This window comes from Acartia tonsa, chromosome 8 (genome assembly GCF_053477335.1).
Source record: "Acartia tonsa isolate MP-2025a chromosome 8, ASM5347733v1, whole genome shotgun sequence".
NCBI lineage: Eukaryota > Metazoa > Arthropoda > Copepoda > Calanoida > Acartiidae > Acartia > Acartia tonsa.
In genome coordinates this window covers 21,458,032-21,479,098 of record NC_137267.1, presented here as the reverse complement: position 1 = coordinate 21,479,098, position 21,067 = coordinate 21,458,032, and the positions used below count along the sequence as shown (strand labels likewise).

Here is a 21,067-nt window from a genome sequence, read left to right as displayed (position 1 = left end):
TAGCATGAATGACAGACCGACGGACAAAGTAAATTATGCATGATCATCAGTATAGTGAATCTGCCTAAAAATTCAGTCATTTATCTTGAATATGAGTCCTAAGAATCAATTTCTCCCATACTATTTCTTACAGACGAACGAACGGACGGACATTTATAATTATTGAGTAGCTTCGTTATAAAAATATTTTATACTCGAATATTTTTAGAACTCCAGTTTTATCAGTTTCTACATTTATGATTTCCTCGACACTCAACTGACAAAATGATCTAAACACATGGAAACAAGGAGTAGCAGTGTTTAGTGCCCTAGGAAAATGGGGATAGATTTCACCGCTTTGGACTACCTAATTTATTTACGTCATAGTAGAGGGAAAGATAAAGGTAAGGGGAAAAAACCGCTAGAAAAGAGATGGGGCATAGGGTATTTACTGACGTCAATAGAATAGGTAGGCCAAAAGCAGTGACATATCTCCCCATTTTGCTAGGGCAATATCAAAAGCTAAAAACATATTGGTTATAATTTATAATTACTTTCAGTATGTATCAATCAACTTGATTAGATTCAAAGATTTTTTCTTCAAGAACAAGGATGACATGTCCTTAAGTAACGGATCACAAGAAAATTATGGATTTATAAACGGTCAAAGTGAATTTAAGAGCAGATTTTCAGAAAGTATGAGATTATGCGATTAAAAATCACAAAACCTTTTATTAGAAAATATGTATCTTTGTCTTTTGAAGCACAATTGACAGACAGACGAACTAAGTTCTTCATATTTACTAGATGCTCATTGTTACAGGGAATCATCCATTAAAATTTTAGTCGTCTATTTTAAAAAGCAGCCGAAAAGAAGCATATTTCCATCATAGAATGTTGGACGGACGGATAGTAAACGTGAACAATAGAGCAGCTTCGCTACAAACAAGGAGGAAAAGACACAAGCATCTATAAAATCCTTTTTTAGCGATACAATTTATTTTCAAACTAAACACAAAAAACATTAGCAACATAGATTGGCAACTAAAAAGAGGCTCACCTTATTTCCTTATCAGTGGTACGAAATTTGTAATTTTGATTATCATTATACATCTTCCTTAATAAAACCATGCTATAACTTTTAAAAAATAATTAAAAGATTTAAGCTGAGCTATTAATAAAATATTTACAAGGCCGCATTCAGGCTTAACACACACACAAAAAAAAAAAATTTGCCAAGAGTAAATGGAACAATGATAACTTTAAAGGTCCTAAAATGTTAAGAATAAAATAAATTTAAACACTAATCTCTATCACTATCAGAAGCTAAGAAATTAGGACACGTTTTGACTGGCATAAATTTTACTTGAAATATTCTTCATTCTCTGCATATACATCAACAATTAGTTTGTTTTTATTTTTCATTTTTAACATCTGTTTTTGAAATTCATCGATTTCTAAAAAATATATATAATTACATTTATCTCTGGTATCATATCAACACTTGATACCCAAATTTTTTATTCGTTGAGTTAAAAACTCTGGGTACTTTTACTAAATTTTGATTGGTTGGGTTAAACAAATGGTATCTATTGTCTTATCCCTCAAGATCCAAAAAAGGTTTTGATTTACCCAACTCTTAAAATGTAAAATTATTTTTTCAATTTTATTTCCTTGTGCGATTGTTTTACTCAAAAACTGTGCTTTTTCAGTGTTGTTTTTAAACCGAAAAATATCAGCTGAATTAGAACCAGTTCTCAGCCATACATAAAAATCATGTATAGCATCGTATTTCAGAAATAAAAATAATAAAATCAGAACCAGTTTTTTAGCCCCAAGGAGCCAAGGTTTAAATTTTATAAATTTTTATTTCAATATCCACAGAAAACTTTCTATTATACGATGCGAATTGAAGACAATATGTGTAAAATTCAACGCATGCGATAAATATAAAATACCTTTCTGTGACTTTCGATTCACCACCATTTTTGTTAATATTTCTATTCACTCTGAAAACAAAGATAACAAAAGTCATAATAGCAAAGCTAAAAAAAACTAAGTTAAACGGTAGTAAAACTTTATCTGAAAAGCCAGAGTTAAAGTTTTGCTATATTGTGCCGTGAGCAGAAATTTTAGACACCCCAATTAATTACATAGTTGCTACTTTTTCTAAATATAACCCAACTACTAAAGGAATCGCCATGCCAAGTTTGAAATCGATTGGACAATTCTAACATTTCTAAATTAACGATAAGAGCAATTCGTTACGGACGGACCGACCTTAATTATACATAGAAAAACTTCACTTATAAGAATTAAACAAACTTATCTTAAACTGGTCTAATTAAACTGATAAAAGGATTAATTATATTAAGCCTAGTATACAAAAAGAAGTAACTGTCATATCATTTCCAACTATATTATACGATTTGATAAATTTTTTTATCAAGTTTTTTTTTATCATGTTAAATTAAACTTTTACTTCCCTTTTAATATAAACCAAACAAGGATGACAACATACATAACAGCAAGGCTTAAAAATCAGTCGTTTAGAACACTGAGTTACAAATAAATTAATTTTTGACACTCCCAACTCGGAGGTCATCTCTTATTTGTTTTGATTTTTTAAAACTTCATTACTTTAACTGCATTATATACTTCGCCATTTTATTCTATTTTATATTTTAACCCCATTTTGCTTTTTTGAATTATGTTTAATTATCCTTAGTCAAAACTATGTAACAATTGCATTACAAGCAGACAAACCGATAAACACAATTGTGAAAAAAAACATAATCAGTTTTAGGTATAACTCAAGTATTACGACATTTAAAATTGGTAAGTTAGATGCAAAAATATAAAAAAAAGTTCAGCAGCCAATCCCTCCAGTCGTAAGACCAAAAATACCGCCAAATTATAAATCTGCGGCTAAAAAATTTTAATTAATAAAAGGGTAAAATTTTTCAAAGCGGCTCCAAGGCTGTAAGTTTACAATCTGTAGCCAATATCTTTCACAAAGGCATCTCCTGAGTCTATATTAAAAAACTGGCGGCTTTGCACAAAAGGCATCTCCGAGCACTTGATGGAAGGGGTAGAGGAAATCGACCCTCAAATCTCAAGTTTATTTTTGAAAAGAAGTAAAAAAATATAGGGGGTGATCTCTTTTAAATCTGATTCCCCCAAAATAGTTATAAACCTTCCATGGACCTTTAAAAACTTCAATGCAATGTAAAAGAGATACATATAGGTTCAGCAGTTACTTTAATATAAGGTTACGAACCAGGAAAGGAGGGGACTGTTAATTACACTAGTACCAAAAGTTTAATGATCATGTATTTTTATTCGTTGGCTCAAATTTTGATTGATTAGTAGAATACTAGTATTGTCCAAACGTTTCAACCAATTAAACATCTCTTGCTAATCACCATTGGGGATGAATACAAATCTATAGTACTTTACCCGATGATACAATTAAATAAAAATTATCAATTAAATTTATTTGAAAAACTTTGAAATAATAACAGTTTAATAATTATTATCACAGAATTTATTTACACTTTTAGATAATATACATTTTGGCTCTTTATATAACAAAACATGTAATCATGTCTTTAAACAGCAAAAATAGACAAAAAATTAAAGATTGTACAAAAAGAGATGATTTAAAATCATTTTCAAAGTAGGAAAAAATAACAATATAATACTATTGTCTAAACTAAAAAATATATTCTAAAAGCCAAGAAGACATTTTAAAACCTTTAAACTTTTTTTGCATCTTGTAAGTCATAGTCATACAATAAAATCATTTGTCCTTTAGTCATTCAAAATACTCTAACCAAAAAGTATGCTATGGAACATCAATTTCTAACAAACTTTTCAAAAATAATATTATAAGAATAATAGTTATTTATCGCATCTTATTATAAACAGCTTTTAACAGGTTTAATATTATGACTGTACATTTTTATATTCGTAGAAAAATGGATATAATATCATACCAAACATGATCATAAGGGTTTCGAAGCCATACTGAAAAAAAATTTGTAATACCTACGGACATAGAAAATTATGTAGTATCGTGGCTACTCTACAAAATTATCAGTAGTCGTGCATGTAGAGTCCGCATTTTCTATGGAATATATTTGCAACTTCCCGGAACCATTTGTTTGCCACCATTTTTCTTCCTAAAAAAGTATTTTTTAACTGTAGCGAAGATTTTATTTTTCATATTGTTTATAACAGATGACCAACCTTTTGATTGCACAACCTTTGTCTGGAAGTCCTAAATTTGCAAGGGGTTCCCCATACTATTAGTGTTATTCCTTTTTTCTTTTACAAATAGAATTTAAAGTGGAGGTTCTTCTCCAATTCTATTAGTGCCCTTAGAGGCCTTCAGCGGCATAGCCGCAAGTTTTTCAGTTCATTTCAACGATAAAGTATTCTTACCTAGTATAACAGGGCAAGCAGCGTGGAGCATATGCATGTCTGAGAATCCTGCAGGATTAATGTTGTGCCATATCACTGCAGAACCTCTTTCTGGCCTACGAAAAAAACAATTAAGAATATTTTTTTTAAAGGCGGCCGGCTGCGTGTTATTAATTAATTATTACTAAATTAAAATAAGTACGCGGCGGCGTCATCTGCTTATAAAAATGTGCAACTAAATAAGCATGCTTCAAAACCCATATATTCGGAGCTTGAAAAATACAAATAATAACAGTATAAAAATATTTACCTGACAGACACCCCATGCCTGGGGAAGGCAGTGTATCCACCAGCATCAACATTATTTACCTGACAGCCATCAAAGCCTGGGGAAGGCAGTGTATCCACCAGCCTCAATATTATTTACCTGACAGCCACCCCAAGCCTAAGGAAGGCAGTGTATCCACCAGCCTCAACATTATTTACCTGACAGCCACCCAAAGTCTGATGAAGATAGTGTAGCCACTAGCCTCAATATTATTTACCTGACAGCCACCCTAAGCCTGGGGAAGGCAGTGTATCCACCAGCCTCAATATTATATACCTGACAGCCACACCAAGCCTGGGGAAGGCAGTGTAACCACCAGCCTCAACATCGTTCAGATAAAACATCAATGTTGACATTCTGTCGCCTAAATTAAATGAAGAACTTTAAATGATCATGTCTGCTATATGATTGTCTACATTTGTGTGTCTCTTTGTCTTTTGCTTCGCTATTTATGGAAAATTGTCCTTGTAGGTAATTTAATTTGGGTTGTATTGGGTTGACACTACGGAAATGAGATGTGTAAAACTGTTGTAAACAAACAAATAATATCACCAGAAAGGTACCTTGAAATACAGCAAAAAAATTACCAAAATTAAGGAGAAAAAGGATTTTAACTTTAGCTATATAAAATATCATATACTCTAAAGTTCATGAAATAACATTTTACATTTTTTTTTTCTTTTAAATCTTTAAATAAGTTCAGAAGTTAAATAAGTCAAAAGTAGGTAAATTGTTATATTTTTGGTTAAAATGTTGGATAGTTGCAAATTTGCCGGAGGGTTTTAACAATATATCAAGTCTGTACCTGATCTTGAAAGATTACAAAAACTAAAAACTTTTTATATTTAACTTTTTCATTTTTTTTGTAGCAAAACTTCTCCTTAACTAATCCTGTCATAATAATGCACTGTAGATCAAATTTAGAAATAGGACTAGACAGTTTTTAAATCACATTTTTTAGGGACAAGTGTATTGTCCCTAAACTTTATAAAAACCTAAAATGATTTTCAAGACTTAAAGCTCCTTTAAATAGATTTTTTCTGTAAAAGAAAAATGGTGTACTAATGTATTTTAATCTTTTTATCAAGGTTTAATTCAAATTGAAATTTGTTTTCAATATATGTCTCCTGTTTTATGTTTAGATAACATTAAACGTTTTAGAAAACAAATTTTTAGCATGTTTTTTATATTTTATAGATTTTAAACACATTTCAAATGTAAGAATATTAATTCTTGATTATTTTTGGATTTAATTAAAAGTTATAAGACAATGATCGACAAAGTCATATTTAGTGATTTTTTGACAATACTTTTCCAGCCTTTTCTACTCAAATACCGAAACGTAGTATTCTAAAACATAAATTCCTTTCTATAATTTGATTGCAATTATATTATTTAATGTAATACGCATTTTTGCCTGCAAAATTATTTTGGGAGGGTGTCTCCACATTAAAAATTGACCCACCCAATTCAATAAATTTTTTTTTTTAAACTTAAAATGTTAATAGGGGCGGTCGACTTCTATCACCGACCCCCACCTTAAGTGCCCATAAAGTCTTCTAGGGGCGTAGCCGCCAGTGTAATATAATGCAAAGTAAATGATACTGAATTTTCTGTATTAAATTTTCTGCAATATTTTTACCTTTTCTTTTGCCAAAAAAAGCAAATTATCCTTTCTAATATAAAAATTAAAATATTTTCTTATCTAGATATTAGTGCACTGCAATACTTTTAATAGCAATGGCTTACCCATAATCATATCTATCCCATAATTAAATTATTTAAATAAAAAGTATTTGTAATGTAATTTAGGTTAGGTAAAGTTTAGTGGTATTAAGGAAAGCTCTGCAGGGTTAAGAAAAAGTTCATTAAAGCCGATTTTCCCATGGCTGTGGAGGGAAATAGTAGAGGCAGTTTGCCCAAATTTATTATTTAGGAGGTGGGGGTGCAACTCCCACTTGCACGACCACTTTCCTGACCTTATTATAAAGAAGCTACACTGACATATAATATTTTAATTAATCTTCCTGAACAAAAGTGGATCTCTTTAAATAAGTTTTTTGCTGGTACAATTATATCTTATATCAATTCTCTTATTAAACTTTTATTCTATCATTTGTTTTACTTACCAGAGACAACAAGTTCTGTACGTCCAGTTAAACTTTTAAACTTTGTATTGACAAGATATAAACATGTTTTTATATATATTAGACTATGACATTTTTTTTAGAAATGTTGATATAAGTGTTTAATTATCAAATAAATGTACAAATCAATTACTTAAAGAAGGTGTATCAACTTTTTCACTTTTTATTTAAGATAGCTAGCCGGCTCTTTTAGTAAGTAGTAGATGTAAAATTTTTCATAGAATTCAGAAATGCAATCGGTTTTTTTGTAGACCTCTTATTTTTTAAGTAATTTAAGTTTTTAAAAAAATAATTAAGTCGGTTTTAAGGTACTAAAACGCAACAAAATAAAAGAAGAAAATGGCCAGTATGAACAAAAATAGTAAGATCTTTAATTTGACACCTTACTTTTAAAATTCTGTTGAGTAATTATTGAAAAAATCAATTTTTTTAATCTCGGTTTAATAAAAACTTTAAACCTAAATATTATATCAAACAGACATAAAAAATATGGGTTCATATATACCTTTAGAATCAGAAAAATATTACGAATCTATTCTAAGTGAAAATTAAAAAGTTTTAAAAAATTGTAATAAAAAATAAAAAAATAAAAAGTTTATTTTAAGAATTGTAACTACTAAACTAGCCAATCACAAATCGCGAAAATTGACGAATCGCGAAGCTTAACCTATAAAGTTAACCAATAGAATTACCAAAAAAAGGAGAACGTTCATACAATATATACAATAGATACTACACTAAATATAGTGATATTACAGAACATGTAAAGAATGAAAAATTATGAACAAATATGCATCAGTCTGTTTATAAACTTCAAAACAATGCAGTTAAAAATACATTATTGTTTCTTGTGTTTAAAAAATATCTGCTACATTGCATTGTCTTTTGTTTAGGTTTTGTTCAGGTTTTATTCAAGCTAACCCTTTAAAGCCAAAATTATGATTCTTAAAATAAACTTATATCTTTTATTTTAGTTTTATAAAAGTTTTTCAATTTTGCTTAGACTGGATTCGTATTATTTTTCTCATTCTAAAAGTATATATGAACACATACTTTTTATGCCTGTGAGAGGATATTTTTAATCATAAAGTTTTGATTAATCCGAGGTTAACAAAATAGATTTTTTCAATAATTACTTAACAGAATTTTAAAAGTAAGGTGTCAAATTAAAGATCTTACTATTTTTGTTCATACCCTAGTTGTTTAGTCCGAAACTTGATTACTATAATTGCATAATGCATGGAAAATCGCTATTAGAAATTCCCCGTAGTAATCTGGTTATGCATATAAAAAAACGCCAAAACTGAAAGGTAGTTGGCTTTAAAGGAATAATTTTCTCTGAAAAGTCTTTAGATTACTTATAAGAAGCATATGTATACCATAAAGATTAAAAGTAACTTTGGATTCTTGATATAAAAGTAGTAAATTTTAGCTTTTTTAATAGCCCAATTTTTATCTGAAATTTTTACAAGAAAAAAAAAGGAAATCTCTTATCAATCCTCTAAATTTTCCATAGGGTCAACAAATGGGGACTATATATTCATTAATCACTAATGTTTGGGTGTTTTCTTAAAACTACAAAAATATCTTATGATTTAAAAATGGTTTTAATTATTTCATAAAAACAAACTATTGCATGCACTTTATCTTTTGCTTTTTTACATAAAATGAAAAAAAATAGTTATGTTTCTGTTTTCTAAATCTGTAATTTGAGGAAATTGTTGAACACCTATGTATGTCAAAAGTAAGACAGGGGTTGGGCAGATGTAAACTTACAAACAAGAACGCCAACATACATTTAAACAAAGCTCAACAAGTAATGCTACATATATAGAGTACCTGCACTTTGAATATTAAGGAAATAGAATTATAGAATATTATTTCAAAATAAGAGAAAATTTGACTCAAATATGTAAGCAAGTGTAATGTTTAATATTGATTTACTTATGTGTTATCGACTTAAGTATAGAGAAGCTTTGTTGATTAAGTTGTGCCTAAGTGTTCCAAGAATCATAATTCCAAAACTCTTATAGACTTCCTACACTTTCAAAATGTATACCTAGCCAAAAAAGCCTAAGTAAACAATCAGAGCTAATAATAAGGACGGACAAAACAACCCAAATTGTAGAAAAGATGTGGTTTTAGTGATACATAGCAATATTTACATAATTCTATTTATAGATTTTTCTTCTCATTAATGAAGTTATCTTAAAAATGGGGAGGAGATTTCTAATAATAATAACACCCCAAAATTTTCTAACCCCCTTCTGTTCTACTACATATTATTACTCGGAAAGTATTCCTTAAAAACTTCTAATAGTTTGTTATGCTATATTTTATTCTGTTACTAAAAAAAAGCTTTTTAAAATATCAGATTTGTCATATCAATGTTATTGGGGATAATAGATAAATCTTATCAAATTAGTTTTTAACTAAATGTTTTATTCAAATAATTTGCTGCTTTAGAAAAACGTTTCAACTATAAAATTTGTCCGTTACTTCTTAAGTCAGTTTGCTAATAATTATCAAAGCGATAGGACATATATATGTCCAAAGAAAACTGACAAACAAAGAAACTATGAAAATCAAAGAAACCTAAATTATGACATATGTGCAATAGTATAAAACAAAATATAATTTCTTATTAATTCAAATATTGAATGAATTAGATGAATTTATATTTCTTTTATGCTTTTGAATTTCGACAAATTCAGTTAAATATTTTATTTTTAAATCTTAAATAAAACATCTTCTAATAGAACTCCTCCTTATTATATTATTCTGATAATGATTTTATAATAAGTATTAGTTTATTAGCTCTGGAAGATAATTTTATTTATACCATAAATAAAGAAAAAAGGAAGAAAATATTGAAATCTTAAGAAGTGTTATAATCAAAGAGATTTTTAGAATCGGTAATTAGTTTGTGTTTATTTTATTCTAATCGTTAATATTGATTGTTGTTATTTATATAATGGTATTATTGGTGAAGATATATAGATTAATTTTTAAAAATTAAATATTTTAAAAATTGCTTTGTGTTTTTGTTTTTTAGATAATTTTAAAGGGAAAGGGAAGTGTTAATAGTAATAAGAAAGGCTAAAATGAAAGTTTAAAAAGTAAAAATGCAAGTGTACAGGGATTTGCCAGTGGGAGAGGGGGCATTGGCGCGCACATCGATTTGCCAGGGAGTGTGAGACTTTTATGGGATGAAAAAAGGGGAAAGGAGGCGTTCCCAATTTAAATTTAAGGGGTGTGTGGACACCTCTCTACCCACCCCCATCGCGCGCAATAAGGAAGGGCGGGGGGGGGGGGGGGTTAAACCTTAAGGGGGTGTAGTAAAGTGGAAGGTTGGTCTCCCAAATATGTTTATAAGGGGGAAGAAAACAACCCCCATTTAACCCCCTGGAGGTGGTAAGTAAAAAAAGGGGGGAAAGTAAAAGAAAAGTGGAAGAAAGGGTAAGTAGAGGAGAGGATGGGGAGAATAAAATCTGTGAGAGAATGAGAGGGGGTCATTTTTGTTTCTTAGGGGAATACATTTAATACTAAAAATTTTTATCATAACCCTAAGGATTGAAATCTGAGAATACTAGGTTTATATATGAAATAAAATTATATTCCTTTTAATAAATATACATTGGGGAACATTGGCTCCCTGCTGGTCTCTTAAATAAGCGTCTTACACTACATCGGCGTAATATTAAAAAAAAGGACTAGTAAATTTCTGAAACTTGATGACTATGTTCATCTTTAAAGATTATTGTTAGATTATTATACCAAATTTCTAAATTCAAATGAGTAGGGTACTGGCCATTTTCTTCTTTTATTTTGTTGCGTTTTAGTACCTTAAAACCGACTTAATTATTTTTTTTTAAAAACTTAAATTACTTAAAAAATAAGAGGTCTACAAAAAAAACCGATTGCATATCTGAATTCTATGAAAAATTTTACATCTACTACTTACTAAAAGAGCCGGCTAGCTATCTTAAATAAAAAGTGAAAAAGTTGATACAACTTCTTTAACAACTATAAAAAGACATTTTAAAATCTATTTGTATCGATACAGGGACAGCAACATAGTTAAACAAGTTCAGAATAGGAGGATAAATTAACATAAATAGTTAGATATAAAATCTTCATAATTTGTCATCAGCAACCTGAATTGTAAATGACAATGCTGAGATATTATTAAGGCGAATGCTATCTCCCCTTCGTAAGTGGCTGATAATTTACTATTGCCCTAACCCAACTTAGTATTTTTTGGGTTCCTAAAGTAATTTTTTAGAGGGGGGGGGGTGTATCATCCATTTAATAGCGTTGATGTAAGAGTATCTACGCTTATAAATATATAATTTTAATACCTGTATTGTAGCGATTTTGAGGATCCTCCACTGATTGGGCAATAAAATCAGGACTCTAAAAAACAAAAATTTTAAACAAAATGATTTTTAAAAGCGATTTTTTTCTATAATTAGTGTCCGTCCGTCCGTAACAGACAGCTCTTATTGTTAATTAATCATAATTGCTTTATGCGTGGCATGGTAATTCCTGTGCTAACCTTGATGCTTTTAAAAAATATGAAATAATCTAAAACGTTTAAACGACCAAGCTAAAATTGCTTGATTCACTTAATTCTACAAGAGACAAAATTAATTGAAAATATATCTTAATGTCTTAAAATAGTGTATTTTAAAATAGGTTGAATCAAAAACATAAAAAACCTTAAAACAAAATAATCAGCAAATGAATTTTTCTTGATGAAATCTATCCAGGCCTAAATCCTCCAGAGAGTTATGAAGGTAGGTAGGCTGTATGATTTATTACTCAAACAAACAAGACACAACAACAAACATATCAAACCAGGGTACGGGGATAGAACAATGGACGATAAATAAATCCCCCACCTCCCACAAGCTGTATGAACAAAACAAAATAACAGATTTGGCTGAAATTTTTCGTGTTCAAGTATGTATTATGTTACTTTGTACAATCCAATGAAGAATTTTAGCAAGCAGAAGGAAAAACAAGTTTCAGATCTTCAGAGGTTAGGTTATAATTGTCAATCTCAATCCCTAATCCCTATATTTCTTTTTAAAACTAGAATATAACTGCTGCTTTTTTTATTTAAAAAAAATGATAATACATTTTTAAAAAGAATGCGAAAAGTGTATAAAGTTGTAGTAGGTTTCATTTATCAATTGATTGTACGGCCCTTGGATTGCCAAGGAATTCCTCTCTTTTCTGTCACATAAGTACTTCTTATGTTATAACGCTGTTTTTCCGAATTTTGACCTGATAAAGATCTGTTTCTCTATTGTTTATACTTAAGGCGGGAGATACGGAAAGTGTCATGTGTGACGTCATAAAAATACGTCTAAATCCATCTCTTTTTAGGGGTTTCCTTCCTTACTTTCCTCTCAACCTTCTTTTTTTAGGCTTATTTTTATGACGTCACACATGACACTTTCCGTTCAAAATGCGCGGCTGAATACTGCTGCGGCTGCCGAGAACTGAATTGCATAAGTTGCAGCACAAATTGAACAAATATATTGTTTAACTGTAACTAATAATGCATCTATCAAAAGTTTTATCTGAAAATGAGCAAATCCACTTAGTGAGGTTATTTGCTTCATATGGTAGCACACAAACTTTCAACACTTACTTAGAAGCTGATCTTACAAAAAAGCTAAAATTTATGAAATTGATTCGTATTGAAGCTACTCTATAATTCGCAATGTCCGCCTATGTGTCTGTTTGTCTGTCACGAATATTACTAGGGAAATGTGATTTTCTCTGCTCATAACTATGTGATGATAAGTACATTCATATATAAATTATTGGTGCTTTGGTCTGTAGGAAATGCTTAATATAAAGATTTCGTTATTTTTTTACTTATTGTTTCGTTTTCTCTCTCTCTTTTTATGAACACTGGACAGACTACTCTGATTTTTATGCCCTTTTGCTTATGTATATAGTCATTCTTGTTTTAATTTATTTTAGCTATTTTGTACGTTCACTCTGAACTTCTTTACTCAAACTTTGTAAATTACAAAGCAAATTGTATATAATCAAACTTAATCACAGATAATATAAATCATTTTTCAAAAAAGTTATAAAATTTTGAATTTGAAATGACGTCTTTGTTTATTATACTTATAATAAATTAACAGGATGTTTGTCTGTTTGTTTGTAACGCTGAACCGATATTGTTCTCTTTTACAGGGTAGGTCCTCATAGGCCCTTGGATTTTTTTGGGGAGGATACCACAACCCTCCAAAGAGAAATTGACCCCTCCTCAAGTGTCCCTAAAGGCCTCTAGGGGCATAGTTATTGTTATATTCTAAAAGCCAAAGGATTCGTGCATCTATTCGAGAAAACCATAAAGTGGTGTATATTATATTCCAGAACCATTTTTTTAAAATTTCAAGCCAAATGTTTTTGAATTAAGATCTGATATTTTTGTAACAAAACAGAATTTAATACTATACTATTCTATTTTATTTGTCCACGAAAATTTCTTATGTATATTAGTATATAATGTGATAATCAATCCTTATTGAATGTTGTTTATTATTGTTATTGCATCATAGGTATGTTTAACATGTAGACGGTTCATGCTTGGAAAGCTAGAGAGCTGTCCAAGAATGAATGTGTACATCTATAAATATTACCCCGTCCCGGATTTGAAAAATTTTGTTAAAATTTTTGCCCCCAGCCAAAATATGGTTGATTTATGCATAAAAATGACCCATGCAAAATATTTTTTCTGTAGTGCAAAAATCGCGACGGTACAAGCACTGCAAAGTTTTTAAAATCTGCAAAAAACCCTGTTTTTATGGCTTTTTTGGGGCTTTTGTACCATCCCAATTTTAAAGGTTTTTACAAAATTTCAATTCAAGTGTGTTGGTATATACCTGAAATTTACCAAAAAAAATGGGGGCAGTCTCAATTATAACATATGAAGGTGTAGCAAGTAATCTTCCCAATACAAAATTGTCAAATTGCATACATATATAATAGGGTTGGGCCAGATACTTTTTTGGACGGATACTGGATATCTGGCTGATGTATAATGCCGGAAATCCGGCATCTGGCCAGATATCTAGCAAATATCCGGTAATTTGGCCGGATATCTGGTTATTCGGCCGGATATCCGGTATCCGGCCAAAAAAGTATCCCGCCAAAAAAGTATCCGGCCTACCTCTATTATATAAGTATGAAATTTGTTTGATACACAAAACTATCCCTTCTGTAGATTAAACTTAGTGGTTGAAACGTTTATAAACTTAACTTAATAAACTAACCAATCAAAATTCAATAAAATTCGCAAAAGTTGTTAACCTGATGAATTAGAAACACAATTATAAAACTTTGGGGACAAGTGAAATAAACAATCCAATTTCCCCTCCCTCTCTGAATTATACCAGAGTGTACCAAAAGTCTAATAATAACTAGGGAGGCAGAGAACAATGGGCTGTTAATTACACTAGTCCCCGAAGTTTAAAAAACTTTTGCTCAACAACTTTTTAGATTGTTTGAAATTTTAATTCGTTTAATAAGACGGTCTAACCACTTATTGTAATCAACAGAAAGGGTAAGTTTGTGTATTATCATGGGGTATTTATCAGCCATTGTCTTCTCTATCTAGATCCCTGTACCCAAAGTTATTCAAAGTTATTCCAGAATCTAAGGGGATAAGACAATGTCTAATAAATTGATATACATCCCCAATAATGATGCAAAAAATTATCCCTTCTGTAGATTAAAACTAGAAGTTGAAACTTTTAAACACTCAACTTAATAAATCAACCAAATAAAATTTACTGAATTTCTCCAATGTTTTAACCCAAATGTAAGAAAACACCGTTATAACACTTTGGGGACTAATTTAATAAACACCTCAATGTCCCCTCCCTCCCTGAACTATACAAGAGTGTATCACAAGTCTAATAATAACTAGGGAGGGAGGGGACATTGGGCTGTTTAATACACTAGTCCCGGAAGATTTATAATAACATTTTTTTTATTTCTTGGCTCAACAACTTTGGAGACTTTTATTGAATTTTAATTGGTTGGTTCATTAGGTTTAGTGATCAAACGTTTCAACCACTATGTAATCAACAAAAAAGGGTCAGATTGAGTATCATCATGGGATATACAAATAAATTTATCAGCCATTGTCTTATCCCTCTAGATCCCCGTACCCAAAGTCTTATAATAACTTGAAAACTTTCATTTTTATTACATAACAAGAAATAACATGTTACTGAGGGATCTAAGGGATGAGACTATGGCTAATGAATGGATGTACATCCCCATTAATTATACACAAAATTAACCCTTCTGTAGATTAGAATTAGTGGTAGAAACGATTGAACACTCAAATTTTGTCCCATCAATTTCTGCTACTTATTAAATGCAAATCTTTGCTATAATATGAGTCTGAACGAACTCCGTAAAGGTTAGCTCTTTTATTTAATCTAAGCAAGTTGAAATTTTTTGATTGAAAACTTTGGTTGATGATTCCTGTAACAATAAGGGTTTAGAAAGTGTAGCAACTCTGCAATCGGTACTTCTGCTTTATAGCTTTAGTTTTTGATATATTGAAGACGTAAGTTTAATTGAAATTATTGCCAGTTTCCCAAGTGCCAAGTCGAGCACATACCCTCCTCCCCCCCATCTCCCGACCTTGAAAAAAGGAAGGGATACTTTCTAGTTTTTTTTTTTTTTTTTAATTATATAGGGTCTGGTTTGGATAGTTTATATTGGGTACCAGGGACCCTTGCAAGTTAATATAAGGAGGGAGCGGTTATCAGGGATCAAAAGACACTTTGAGGGAAAGCACCGAACATCTTTTATAATCTAAGACAGTTCTTTCATTAGGTCAGTACAAAATTAACAGAGATAAACAATGAATAATGACACATAAAAAGATAATGTTAAAAATTATCTAAGTTTCACAAGAAGAGCTTACCCATAGTACTTTCTAGCGGTAACACTTCTAAAGGACTCTTGGGCACCTTAGAGAAGGGTCGATCCTCTAATTTTATCTAAGTGGTAATAACTGAAACATTCCCTGGATCTATCAGAAACTTTACTGTAAAGAAGAAACAATTGCATACATATATAATAGGGTTGGGCCGATACTTTTTTGGCTGGATACCGGATATCCGGTTGATTTCTAATGACAGATAATCGTTAAATGGCAAATTACCGGATATTTGGCCGAATAAAAGAATATCGGCCGAATAACCGGATAACTGGCCGGATTACCGGATATCCGGCAAAATAACCGGATATCCGGCCAAATAACCGAATATCCGGCCAAATAACATATATTTGCCGGATATCCGACCAAATAACATATATTTGCTGGATATCCAGCATTGTAAATCAGCCAGATATCCAGTATCTGTCCAAAAAAGTATCCGGCCCAATCCTATTATATATGTATGCAATTTGTCAATTTTGTATTTGGAATATTACTTGCTACACCTTCATATGTTATAATTGAGACTGCCCCCATTTTTTTTGGAAAATTTCGGGTATATATCAACACACTTGAATTGAAATTTTGTAAAAATCTTTAAAATTGGGATGGTACAAAAGCCCCAAAAAAGCCATAAAAACAGGGTTTTTTGCAGATTTCAAAAACGTTGCAGTGCTTGTACCGTCGCAATTTTTGCATTACAGAAAAAATATTTTGCATGGGTCATTTCTATGCATAAATCAACCATATTTTGGCTGGGGGCAAAAATTTTAACAACATTTTTCAAATCCGGGACGGGGTAATAAATATAGCTAGATGCCCTATCTAGTTTAGTTCTGTTTTGTCTTTGATGTTGTTAACAATATCAATTGGACATAGGAGCTCTGACCAGAAAGATAGGTTAGTCTTTACTTTGTCTATCTATTCTCATAATTTGATTGTTTACTTGTGTTTATGAACAATATAATATTCCAGCACTTACAGAGTGATTTATTGATCATTCTAGTAGCGTAGCTGCTCTACAAGTCTACGAGCTATAGTCTTGGTAGTATTAAGGGGCGTATTATTTCAATAATACATGATTATTCAGTTTAACTCGGAGCCGGTTTTATTTAAGATGAAATTAATCGACTTGGAGCCATACTATAAATCAATTTAAATACCTTATAAACATACATAGGATCATGGTGAAGGTAAAAATGACCACCCGTTCCGTAGCTGGCAATCTGAATAAAGAATTTAGTTTTGTCGCAAAGCTACTTTAAAAGATATTTTTGTTTGTCTTATGTTTCCACCCACCCCCCAAATCTTGCATTTGTCCCGTGATTTTAACTATTTCAAAAACTTGTAACGTTAAGAGCAAAAAAAAGTACAGAAAAATAATGTTTTTCATTTTTAAAAAATGGAAGAGGGTTAGTGTGAAAGCTCAAACTATAATGTACATTAAATCTGTGATTACCTGTAGATATTCAAATTCTTCTTTCTTGCCTTCTGGGTCCAAACGTCTACACCCATTTAATCCAGTAATCAGGTTTATTTTCTCATTTATCCTAAACAATCAAAAAATTATTGGACAACCAAATCTCTTGGATCTTCATAAGAGATAAAAACCTTCCCAGGACAATGTACAGGAAAGCCGTTAGCGAGATCTTTAATCGAGTACACACACTCAAAAAGACACACAGGCAGACCTTTTATAATAGGATTAATTATTGTCTAGTTTTATAAGGATGGAGATTAATTGGGGTTAAAAAACTAATTTTCTTTCCAAACAATGTTCAAAACCTACCCAAGACTAAATTCAACTTCAAATCTATTCAATCATTATGATTCTCTACATCCTTGAATTATATGAAATAGATACATTCATATTTTATTAATTAAAATTCACAGCAAAAATATATTTTAGATAAGTTTTGTTGCAACAGCAAGATCTAATTAATTAAGTTTAAGTTTTTAAAGTGTAGCTACTCTATAACTAGTGTTTGTAAGTATGACATACATACAATTAGGTATCCTGTATCTTATATATGATTTCAAACTAAAACCACCCCTAGAAATATAAGGGTAAAACATAGAGGTTTGGGTTTACCATGCCTAACCTCTTATGAGCCTAAACCATACGGGAATGTCCCTAATACCTATCCTAACCAAACCTGACCTTAAGTAACAAACGAAAAACTAACCCTTTTGAAAAGTAACCCTAATCTTTTGAAATCTATTTTAATATAAGGGGAGGGGTTTTTGTGTTCGACTGGTCACTTTGAGGGAAACCGCCATATTATTTCATACCTGTCAACAATAGGAGAAACACTGTCTGGTATAAAAGCAGATTCCCCTACTCTCATATCTGACACAGTTTTCTTCTGACCTGAACATTTTAAGTTTGGAATTTTCGATAATGGACAGCAAGCAATTAATCAATCATAAATCAATTAGTAAAAAATGATTTTAACTTTCGTTGTCATTATACATTATAATTGATAAAACACTATTTTTTTACGTAATTTATTTTTGTTTTATCAGGAAACAATTATAGACACTAATTATTCCGCTTGTTTAGTCTTAACTCTTAATTATATTAAAAAACACAGTAAAATGTACATTATTTTTGGCACTAACATTGTTATTGTATTTTAATTTACATTTTAGCCAATACTATCCATTTAAACCTGGATGGACTAACGGACGGAGAATTATCCTATTATATAAAGTAGTAAGCGTTTTTTGTTGAAGGATCTCGCTAACCGCTGAACCGATATTGTTCTCCTTTAAAGTGAAGCTTCTTACAGGTCATGGGAAGGTTTTAAACTATTTTTGGGGAGGGTGTTTTCAACTCCCTCCCCCCAAAAATATGTTTTTTTACGTTTTTAAACTCAAATTTATAACGGGATGAGGTCGACTTTTCCCCCTTCTACCTTATGTGCCCCTTGAGGCCTCTAGATCATAGACGCTAGTAGAATTATAGAGCAAAAGAAAGTAGTGGGACAAAGTGACTCAATAATCAGCCACGTGACTTCATAAAAATGAGGGAGATGAGAAGATAAGTGGGAAAGAAAACCCCTATAAAAAAGAGATAGATAATCCCTCATTTTTATGACGTCGCATGGCTGATTTTTGAGTCACGTTATCACCCAGAAAGAAAGATAAAAGAATAATATAAAATATTAATATGTAAATTAAAACACATTCATGTCTTTTGTAGCATGACTGATTGACCAATTAAGTTTTAACCCTGATGCTCTTAGGAAAAGGTTATCTTCACAAAATAAATCAGCAATTTACCTTAAATAGCAGCCGAGAATATTACATTTCTCTTTTACCAGCACGGAATGGTTGATGGAGAGACAATATAGAGTAGCTTCGCTACTAATAAGCACTTCCTATACTTAATAAACATGAAAAACAACACATCTTTACTATATGCAATAATAAAATTTAAAGAAACTGCAAATAATTTTGAAAATGCCCCTACAATATTGAAATGATTATATTTCTTTACCTATCATAGAGGCTGTCATATGTGGTACTGAGTCATGCATCAACTCTTCTGTTTCCCTGTTAAGTCAATCCTTAAATTATTTTACGAAAAAAAATAAAACAATCTTTTAAGTCTTTTAGGAAGAGGTATTTTTGGTTTGATTTTCGTGGCATTCCACAAAATAGTAATAAACCATCCCACTACCTATAACAAGCTTTACTACAAAGGAGAACCATATCAGATCAGTAATTCGTGAGATCCTTCGCTACACACTGACAGATAGACATCCTGTTACTTTTGGTTAAAGTGAATATGAATTTAAGTATTGATTCCTTTCAGTAAGAACATCATGAAGCCACAACATCTGATGGGGAGGTGGGTGAACTTCCTAAATAAAATAAACAAGGATGACAACATCATAAGTAGCAAAAACAAAACAAAAATGGATGGACAAATGAACAAAGTGTGTTGCATAAAATCAAGAAAGCAAGCGAACATATGATTATCAAATAGTAGACAATCACGTTGTAAAATTTGTCCACTTTTTTTTTTGGATAAGCTGCTTCCTTTTTCTGTTTTGCCCGTCTGATTTGCTAAGCTTTGCCTTTATGGATGTTGTCATCTTTGTTTGAAAACAATACCTTATATTAAATTTACTAATTTTGACTGAAGCTTTTCATAATATTGAACTATTATTTCATAAAACAGTAAAACTTTTAAAGCTCCTATTTACGAGTAATCAATGAGATTAAAAATTACCTAAAATCGCAAAGATACATTCTTATCAAATTAACATAAATTGATATGTTTTTTAAACACTTTGGTGAAGTCAAAGTGATGTTAATTTTAAGGTTATTTAAAATATACAAGTTCGGAGACAGTTAAGTGAAATTCAGGGAGGAAGGGGACATTGGGCTGTTTTTTGCACTTGTACCCAAAGTTTTAAATTAACGTTTTGTTAATCGTTGGCTTAAAAACTTTGGAGAATTTTAATTGATTGGTTTCAACCACTAATTAATAGAAGATATATTTTCTGTATCATAATTGGAGATGTACATTAATTTATTGACCATAGTCTCATCCTTTTAGATCCCTGGTAAAAATGACAAGATATTTCCACCCCTTTTAGAGAGGCAATAGAAATTGAGGGGAAGGGGCATTGTATGTTTTGATGAGAATTATAATTTAAAACATATTTTTATCTTTTTTGTCTTAAAAAGAAAAGAACAGTTATGTAAATGGGAAAGGAATTTTAAATAATGCTGTATTTATAATTTGACAAGCTTCTGATTTGCAGAAAATAAGATATGAAGATCTCCTTATGTTCAGAAATAAAGTGAATAAATTATCCTATATTTTTAAATCTGTATTGAATTGAAGCATTTAAAACAAATATAACATAATATTTGGAGGTCAGATAAAAAGGTCCTCATTACTACGATGCGTTGCCCCTTTAAATCACGTAAAAATCTATGGAATTACAAAACATTTTTTCGCATTTATTCAGTTGTTGGTTACAACTCATATAAAATGTCCTTTTTCTATGTTAATAATATGGAATAGATGATCAATGAATTTAAGGTGCATTAATATCATATTTTAAATTTTATTTTAAATATTTATTTTGATATACCTATACCTATAAGTCTAAACTAAGATGATATTTTATATAAGATTTCTAGTCAGCAAATAATTGCATTATCAAAAAATCAAAATAT

At 30.6% G+C, this 21,067-nt stretch overlaps 2 protein-coding genes across 2 annotated transcripts in view; both read right to left on the bottom strand.

Annotated features, from left to right (window-relative positions):
* LOC145326524 (transient receptor potential-gamma protein-like) overlaps positions 1-1,990 on the bottom strand; it is a 29,034-nt gene extending 27,044 nt beyond the window's left edge. Inside the window, exons 1-4 of the mRNA XM_080169894.1 lie at positions 1,938-1,990; positions 1,346-1,436; positions 1,040-1,096; positions 195-269 (exon numbers count right to left, since the gene is read on the bottom strand). Coding sequence (XP_080026020.1) covers positions 195-269; positions 1,040-1,096; positions 1,346-1,436; positions 1,938-1,965 — 251 coding nt within the window. The 5' untranslated portion in view covers positions 1,966-1,990. The remainder of the gene's footprint in view (positions 1-194; positions 270-1,039; positions 1,097-1,345; positions 1,437-1,937) is intronic.
* Positions 1,991-3,462: 1,472 nt separating this feature from the next.
* LOC145326251 (prolyl 4-hydroxylase subunit alpha-1-like) overlaps positions 3,463-21,067 on the bottom strand; it is a 50,211-nt gene continuing 32,606 nt past the window's right edge. The window contains exons 14-22 of the mRNA XM_080169456.1: positions 19,684-19,737; positions 19,371-19,428; positions 18,161-18,239; positions 17,328-17,418; positions 17,032-17,094; positions 11,241-11,295; positions 5,009-5,096; positions 4,426-4,520; positions 3,463-4,163 (exon numbers count right to left, since the gene is read on the bottom strand). Of these exons, the coding sequence (XP_080025582.1) occupies positions 4,078-4,163; positions 4,426-4,520; positions 5,009-5,096; positions 11,241-11,295; positions 17,032-17,094; positions 17,328-17,418; positions 18,161-18,239; positions 19,371-19,428; positions 19,684-19,737 (669 nt within the window). The 3' untranslated portion in view covers positions 3,463-4,077. The remainder of the gene's footprint in view (positions 4,164-4,425; positions 4,521-5,008; positions 5,097-11,240; positions 11,296-17,031; positions 17,095-17,327; positions 17,419-18,160; positions 18,240-19,370; positions 19,429-19,683; positions 19,738-21,067) is intronic.